Genomic DNA, 9277 nt, shown 5'->3' with positions numbered 1-9277 from the left:
AGTTGTTGCTATTTAATTTCACAGGTGAAAAGATATATGCTTTTGAATTGTTTTGAATGTGCATTTGTAGTGTACTTCAAATATTAAAATGTGTATAAAAAAACTGTACTTGCAGAAAGTATAATATCATATTAATGAAATAAAAGTCCACTTAAGTGTCCTTAATGAGAGTTCACTTTCATTACTGTTTCTTAACACACTTAAGTACAGTTTAATAATATAATATAAAATTCTTTCCTAACATTGTGTTCAGAATGAAGACAATGCAAAGACAACAACTTGGCACTGCGCAGTGTCTTGATGTCTTCAGATAAATCTTTATCGTCTGGTTTCTGCATCAACCTTCATATTCGCCTCTCTCATAAACACTATGGGCCCTATCATACACCCGGCGCAATGCGACGCAAGGTGCAGCGCAAGTGTGTTTGCTAGTTTCAGCCCGGCGCTGTTCGCATTTTCCCGTCCAGCGCCACGTTGTTTAATTAGCAAATGCATTTGCGTTCATTTGTGCGCCCATGGGCGTGCTGGTCTAAAAAAGAGGTGTGTTCAGGCGCATTGCTGGCACATTGCTATTTTAAGGAGCTGAAATAGACTGCGCCATAGACCAACTCAAGCCTGGTCTAAAGTCTGGCGCAATGTTTTTTTTATTTAAAGAGTGTGTTAGTATTGGCGGGTCCACAACGCGCGTACACGCTGCTTATTAAACACAGGGATCCAGAGCAGCACACAAACATGGCAAATATTAAAAATTAAAGGATTGCAATGCATAATCATTTTTTTAGGCTAATTAAATATATATATATATATATATATATATATATAAATGCCTACATTTCATAATGGATAGTCATCGCAAGTATCAGAATTAGGCTATGTATTTGCTCACATATGAGCAGCTCTGTTTTATCTCGGAGACACGTTATGTCTTTGCGCTTGCCATATTCCGCCGTGTAAATAGCAAATCCGTCATGGCACGAGTGCAAATGGCTCTTAAAAGGAATGGAAGATGAGACTCTGATTGGTTTATTGCACGTTACGCCCAAAAAACACCCATTACCCATTAAGAGAATAGGGACAACCCGTTTAGACCATGTGCCCGGGCGCGCCAACCGTTTTTCCGTAGTTACAATACTAAAAGTGGATTTGGACACGCCCTGAGTGCCCCTGCACCATGCAGTTTACACATTGTGTTTAGATCGTTAAAATATGGCCCTACATGTGTGAAATGGTGGGCAGGGCTAAACAGGCAATGATGTAGAATCGGTGAGCGGGGCTAAACAGGCAATAATGTAGAATTGGTGGGCAGGGCTAAACAGGCAGTGATGTAGAATCGTGTAGAATCGGTGGGCGGGGCTAGACAGGCAGTGATGTAGAAGGAGGCAATGAGAAAGTTTTGAGTTCTGAAACTTACAGGAATTTTTTATAATACAATGAACTCTAATATGTCGAAAGATCTTAATCAGCATTGTTTAAGTTCAGTAGACAGCGCATGCATGCTGAATGTAAACAACGCTGATTACACTGATTATTTTCTCTCCAAAATAGCAGAAGTATGATGAAGAATTGAAGAATTGCTGAATAAATTGTGTTATTATTGTTTCTTTGCGCACAAAAAAGTATTCTCGTAGTTTTGTAAAATTACGGTTGAACCCCTGATGTCACATGGACTATTTTACAGATGTCCTTGCTACGTTTCTGTGCGTTGATCGTGGTAACATCATTGCGATGAATGGAGGGTCAGAGGGCTCTCAGATTCCATCAAAAATATTCTAATTTATGTTCAGAAGATGAACGAAGGACTTAGGGTTTTGAACGACATGAGGGCGAGTAATTTATGACTATTTTTTTTGGATGAACTATCCCTTTAAAAACTAAGCTCAGAATCCATTCCAGAGAGAATTATGATGCATTCGGAAAATCTCTGAATTAATCCACGAATTTTTGATGAATCCCTAGTTGCAGCGCGCTTTCAGAAACCCTCCACCTTCCCCAGCTCCACCTGTATAGGTCTGCTATGGGTTAATCATGTATTATATGGGGTAGTAAAGGTATTATATACTTATATGTTCACAGCAGCATGTCTGTGGATAGATTGGCAGATCTACTACGTGAAGACCAAACACATTAACATTTCCATTACCATGCTTAACTTTCTGAGAGTTCTTGTGACAGAAATGTATGTATTTCATATATCCCAGCGTGATAAAACAAGCCATATATATCTTAATAAAGATATAAGACATGGAAAGAGACAAGGAGTGTAACAAAGAGATGTTTGCTAAAGAATTGAAAACGAAAGGACAAGCTGGAGGCTTCTGGAGGCTCTAGAAAAGAAAGAAAGAGTTGAGGGGAAAAATGCCTCTTCAGAAAGTCAGCTGCCACTAAATCGCTGTTGTCATGTTGATGACTGTTGTGGGTTTGCCTTTAATGTATTCAATCCCTCATAGATGTGAGATTCATTTCATGAACCCATATATCAATCCATTAAACGTCCCTTAATGGTGCCAGGATGTTTCTAAACCAAAGCGCATTAGTCTGCAAACACATGACTAATTGCAAAAGAGCAACTTTTCTCTGTAACATCCCAAGGGCGCTTTTCTGTTTAACAACAAAACCACAGTGTAGGGCCATCGAGAACTAATAAAACTATGAAAATAAAACAAGTGGGTCTCATGAACAGCACAGCGGTCACATGAACTTGAATGTCTTTGTTCTTCTTCTTAAATGGCTGGCTTGCTTGAAAGTCAGAGGCAAACCAGATGAAATTCAGAGCTGTGTGATATTTGGTCTTTCCTGCAGGCTTTCCATGAGGCCGAGAGAAGGTGACATTAATCTTCAGTACTGTTCTCTGGCACAGCGGTGTCCGAACAGATGATGCCAGGTAAATATACATTTTTGCGGGTCTGAGTCTGAGGGCGGCCATAAATTCATAACTAATTGGCTAAATTTCTTCTTTGTTTTTAACAAGCCCACCGTGGTCTTCTGCACAGGGAGCTGTTGGAGGAAAGAGGTACTTTGTAAAGCCTTCAGTTCTGCTCTCATGCTGCATTGACTATCAGCAACATGAACATCATGTCATAAACAGGCACAAAGCCATTAAGCAACAGCAATAAAAACGCTTCGATATATAGGGGCTGTCACACATAGAGGTTAAATGGCTGTATGCTTTTTGCTTGACTGGCATTAGATCACATGAGCGTTTTCTTCACTCATTGGTTGATGCTTAGTGTTTGCACAAACTTGAACTTAACTAACTCGCTGCCAATGTGAATAACCCTTTTTCAGTTTCTACTTCATTGTAGAAGGCCGACTTAATCAAAAACCTTCATTAAAATATTTTTAAATCTTTTAAATTAGACACAGAGCCTTGGTCTGAAACACAGATGATTTTCAGTGAGGCATGGCATTCAACTTTATGCTGTAGCCGATTATCATACATGTGCTGAACTCGTGTGTTTGATTTGGAGCTGTAAAAATGCGCCTTAGCCTGCTCATAGTTATTATCAGTTATGAAACACCTCTGATGCCCTTCAAGCTCTTTCTAAAGGTAGAATATAATATCACAGCATCGGCATTCACATGATGATAGATTTTCACTGAGTCTGTGCTCTAATATGTAATTTTAATCTAAACTGATCTAAAGGATAATACAATAAGAAACTCAAACCGAGTGGGGAAACTTTTATCAGGTACTGCAAAGATAAGAAAGGATGAGGAGGGTTTGTGGTGAGTAATTTCTACTCTAAACTAAAGGAGAATGATCCGTGAGCTGTTCTGTTAACTAACTGAAGGAATCCTCCTACAAGAAACCACAAATATCTTTCTGACCAGCAAGAAACAAAGAGACTAATTTCAATTTCAAATTTAAAAACCTTTATTTTTAAGCATGCAAAATAAACTCTGCCCTGAAGAAAGACCATTTATTTGTCCATGCGGTGCATGACACATCCACAAAAGTTTTGTTTTGCACTGGATACCTGATAAATTCATGAGTAAACATTTTGCTTTCGGCAACCCACTGAAAAGGTTTTCCCTACCTCTTTAGAGAAATGTTCATTTGAATATAATGAATAATACATGAGTATAAAGCTATAAAAGCACAATGGAAGACGGTCCAAATATCTGCAAAGTTTCATGTACTAAACAGCATAATTTGAATAGTTTATCAGGCACAAAGATGCTTTCATTACGAGCAAAGATATGATGCTTTTTCACAGATAATGCTTCTCAGTCCAAAACATTGTTGACAAATTAGTGAATCTCACAAAGAAATATATATGCCCCCCCCCCCCCCACATATACATTCCACATTAAATCTAGCCTTTTGGTTTATGCTAAATATTTATTTTTTTCTTTTTAATAAGGTGAAATATAAATTCATTGACACAAGAGAAAATTCCTGACTGTCTTTGTGAGATTCACTCAAAGACTAAATAGTCTGTATCTTTTGACAAACATATGCTGCATAAAATCATGTTATCCAGACAGTTAAGTGAAGTCCAGGACATTGGCACAACACATCAAGCATATTTATTTTCAGTCTTGCACATTTGGAAACAGTATTCGGAAACTGAGCAGGGGACCGTTCAGCACAACGGCCCCAGCTTCATCTGTATCTTATCACCGTAAAGTCCCTTAAACAGAAAAAGCTGGGGGAGCATATGAGGAACTGAGCCAGACTGAGTCTTCAAAGAGCTAACAGGCTTGACGGAGGAGGGGTCTCGCTCAGCGGCCCTCGTAAGGGCTGGTTCTCATCATTCTGACAATAAAAATGAGTGGAATAAAAACAAAGCAAAACGTCTCTTTTGAGCAAAAAAAAAAAAAAAAAAAGCAGCCGGAGATTTCTGCAAACTGGGTCTCTTTCTTCAAAAGATCCTCCTTCTAGAGCTTAGAGGAGGTTATCCTCCTGCTGGAAAGCTTTTGGAGAGAAAATCCAGCACATTCTTCGCAGACTCCCTGTGGATAGAGGGACAGAAAGGACCATAGAATGCTGCTAATATGGTTGCTCGGGGTCCGACGCGAAAAACTGCATTCACTTCCATAAAAACTGGGTTGCAGGAGCATGCAATAAAACAGTTCTCAAAACTTCACAACCACATATTACACATATATAAGATTTGTCTCCTTTTGAAGCGGGCCAGCCTCTTAAATCTAATGAACAAGGCACTTGAGCACCAGAGAGTTGGGCAATATTCCAGTACAGGACAATGGAGACTAGTGGGGGGGTTTGTTGGTGGTGGTCAGAGTTACTTTATGGCTTCTGCCCTTTTATTGGGCTAATCCTCAAACATCCCATGATGACTGAGAAGCAAATGCATCTCGGGGCCAATTCTGTGCAGACTTGAGGGGGAGGTGTGCTTGTTATAAAGGCTTCAATGAGACAGGCAGTACGTGCTTTTCACAAGAAATGTGCCTACTTAAATATATCTAAATGTTCACCACCAGTTGGGGAAAGTTACTTTTAAAAGTAATGCATTAGAGTATCGCATTGCTCCATAAAAAGTAACTTATTGCATTACTTAGTTACTTTTTATGGAAAGTAATGCATTTTGCTACTTTTGTATCATCTGGGCTGGGCATGCTTATTTGTTTTTTAATAACAAAAACCCAAAAATTACATTTTGGCAACTGTAAGGACCCTTTCACACCAAAAGTGACATTAATAAGCCTCATGCTGAAGAAAATGCAAAGACTCCCGATTTCTCTCAACATGGGGACCAGAGAGATGTTAGTGAATACATGGGATAACAAAGTAACTTTGATATTTCATTGTAAATTTAGAAGTAATGCATTACTTTACTAGTTACTTAAAAAAAAGTAATCTGATTACGTAACTCGCGTTACCCACAACACTGTTCGCCGCACAAATGGATGCTAAATGCAATAGAAAACTAGTTCATATAAAAAGCTCAGTTTGGGAAGAGCTCACACATCAGCTGTTGTAGAGACTTGCGACAGTCTGGGATCGGAGTCGATCTCGTATCGGTAGTGGTACCCTTCCCAGACTTCCCGGCATGCGTCGCGCATATCGTAGATGCGCTTCTTAATACCTTTGCGGTTCAGGTAGAGCACAAAGAGAAACATTAGCCCGACAAATCCCAGCACGAGACCCAGGAACACGTAAGAGGTCTGCAGTGCGAGATTGTCACTTTCTCCCGCTTTATGGCAACCCAACTCCAGTTGACCCACCGTCAGTAGCGACGTGTTCTGCAAGGCGACTGGGAACACGCAAGTCAGGCGCTCGACGTCCACCACTCGCGATTGTGAGATGTTCAGCCAGGCGGCGAAAGGCTCGATGTCGCATGTGCAGGTGTAAGGATTCTCCGCCAGGTGGAGCCTCAACGAACGCATCTGCTCCAGCTCTTTTAGAGCCTCTTCACGCAGGGTCCTGAGGGCGTTGTGGGTGAGGTCGAGTTCCTGGAGGTGATCCAGTCCTGTGAACGTCCCGTTATGGATGGACACTATAGAGTTGTTGCCAAGCTGAAGGCGCCGCAGGCCGACAAGATGGCAAAAGATACCTGGGGGCAAGTAGACAAGGCCGTTACTGGACAGATCCAGTCCTAGCAGGTCTTCCAGACTGCTCCAGCGAAGAGAGGTGGCTAAAAAAATGACGGACGAGTGGTTGTAAAGAGCCCGACTGAGGTTGAGCTCCCTCATCATGCGGCTCTGGACGGTGAACGCCTCAGGATGGATGACGGCCAGCTGGTTGTTGCTGAGGTCCAGCGATCTGAGGCTCCGCAGGCTAGAAAATGTGTGAGACTTCAACTCAGAAATCCTGGAGAGGAGAAAAGGAACATTAGACACTACAATCGTAAAAATAAAGGTGGGTTTTGCCATTGAAGAACAGTTTTTGGTTCCACAAAGAACCTTTCAGTGAAGACCCATTTTCTTGTGTCAAGAACCTGTATCCAAATTAACCTTTTATCCACAATAAAGGACCCCTTACACAAGTCTTTGCATTAAGGTTATTACTCAGAACTACAACAGATATTGAGGGGTGTGGGTTTATTTGGCTGTTTTATACCATGTCAGCATCTTAGACCAGTTTCATGGCAAGAAAGGGGTAAAATTAGATAAATGTTTTCCTGCCGAGGGAACATTTTGAATAAAACGGTTTACATTTGGAAGGAAAACATTCAACCAATATTATGACTGATTCGATTTTCAAATCTGGTGCTGTTTATATGGTTCTGCTTTCTTTTAATTGAGCCACATGCTATATACATTGTGTTTCATAATGAATGAGCTAGTAAAATGAAGTAGAATCCTATAAGATGAGGATGTGAGAATAAACCTGTAGACTTTTAACATCTGAAAGCTTTTGTACTCTAAAGTCATTCAAATGATGGAAGGATTCTTACACTGGTTGAAGATCCCATATTGATTCACCATAACTTTAGGTTACACTTTATCTTAAGATGTCCTAGTTACAGTCAGTGTTGGGGAGTAACTAGTTACATGTAACTAAATTACCTAATTAGTTACAAAATAAATGTATCAATTACAGTTACTTATGAAGTGTTAACAATCACAAACTGGGTTACATATTATTTTGTTTTTTTTCACACACACCCACATACATACATGTTTAATTGTTTTAATTCATAAATTGCAGTGACTGCTCTAAAATATGAGACACAATGTTTCAAGAGTTTAGACACGTGCTTATTCAATAACGGTTTTATTTTCTATATTTGGGTTTATGTATATATTTTATTACATACACACACACACACACATATGCATATATATATATATATATATATATATATATATATATATATATATATTTATTTATTTACACAGTTTTTTTCAAGTCATTGTTAGATGCCAGTGTTTCCTGTCATAACTATGCAAGATTTGATTTCAAAAACAGTATCATATATATTAAACTGTTTCTTGTTTTGGTTTTAAATCTGTATTTATGCTCAGAATGATCTTAAAGTCAGTCAGATTTTGTAGTGGCTGTGCTTTAAAATTTAATTGTTATGTTACATTAATAAAGTAATTGAAATACACTACTACATTCAGTAACTAGAAATCTGTAACCTATTAAAATTCCAAAGTAACCTTCCTAACACTGGTTACAGTGTAATTAAACATTGAAGTAATGAGTAATATTAATTAACTGCATGCAGGCTACTTACTATATGATCAAGGTTAGGATTAAGGCTTGTCTTAAGGTGTAATTTATTGTTATAAATGTAAGTACAAAACGTGTAACAAGGAAACCTTAAAAATAAAGCGTTACCTAATTTTACTCTAACAGTTGTTTTACATAGTAACACAGTATGTAACAGTTGTTAACAGTATTTTAAGGGTCAAATGAACTAGTAGCTTCTTCGGAGATGTATCGTTACCTGTTGTTAGACAGAGACAGATTGGTCACGTTCTCCAGTCCCTGGAAAGACTCGGGTCCGATCTGGCTGATGTGGTTTCCGGTGATGAAGAGGTTTCTGGTGTAGCTCGGGATGCCGCTCGGTATGTCCCGCAGATCTTTGGAGACGCATTTGACCGTGAGCGCGGCTTCCGAGCACTCGCAGCCGGCGGGACACAGCGACGCGCTCGCGGAGAGCGCCGCGCGCAGCAGCCCCAGCACGAGCGCGCACCGAGCAGACGCGAGCATGCTCCGCTATCAGCAAAACCGCATCAATCTGACTCAACAGATGCCCTCGTTCAGCGGCTGTGCGCCCGCTTCTCCAGAGTGTCTCTCCAAGTGCTCCTCGCTCTTAACCTCTCTCAGAGACTTCTTTGCATTCCAGAAACCCGTGTGTGAATGAGAGCCAGACACTTTATTTCCATGAGAAAAGGAGGTTCTCTGTGTGGGGCGTTTGATCCGCTCTCTCAAACAATGCGACTGAATCCCTCTCCCCAATCAGCAGGGAGGAGCTTTGACTCGCACCTCTCCCTACAGACCGATACCAGCCCACATCTCGCGCGCATCACTCTGACTGATGGTCTTAATTAAGAGTGATTAAAGCTCATCTACAGATTAAGATGATCTCTTACTTTAGTTGATCTTTACTCCAGTACTGTAGCTCAAGGTGTCCGGTTCACTGCCCAAGCACTTGAAACAGTTGCTCAACTGTTGCTTTTATGTGGTTCTTTGGAGGTCGATAAAGCTCTCGATGTTGCAGTGGGTCTTAGTTTGGGGGTGGGGCCCTCGAGGGGGCCTCAGTAAACATTCAAAGAGGGCAGCATTAACACACACACACACACACACACACACACACTAGTGCAGTCGAACGATTAATCGTGTCCAAAATAAATACACGTT

The 9277-nt window shown here is 40.3% G+C and overlaps 1 protein-coding gene across 1 annotated transcript; it reads right to left on the bottom strand.

Moving 5' to 3' along the window:
* Positions 1-5773: 5773 nt before the first annotated feature.
* LOC132145668 (trophoblast glycoprotein-like) lies at positions 5774-8745 on the bottom strand. The gene is made up of 2 exons (XM_059556849.1): positions 8361-8745; positions 5774-6775 (listed from the first exon to the last, which is right to left on the bottom strand). Exons 1-2 carry the CDS (start codon positions 8624-8626, stop codon positions 5926-5928), a joined length of 1116 nt encoding a protein of 371 aa, XP_059412832.1. The 5' UTR covers positions 8627-8745; the 3' UTR covers positions 5774-5925.
* Positions 8746-9277: the final 532 nt, after the last annotated feature.

Source organism: Carassius carassius, chromosome 8, assembly GCF_963082965.1.
Source record: "Carassius carassius chromosome 8, fCarCar2.1, whole genome shotgun sequence".
NCBI classification, from domain to species: domain Eukaryota; kingdom Metazoa; phylum Chordata; class Actinopteri; order Cypriniformes; family Cyprinidae; genus Carassius; species Carassius carassius.
The sequence above is the reverse complement of the archived record's forward strand: the minus strand, read 5'-3'. Positions and strand labels throughout refer to the sequence as shown.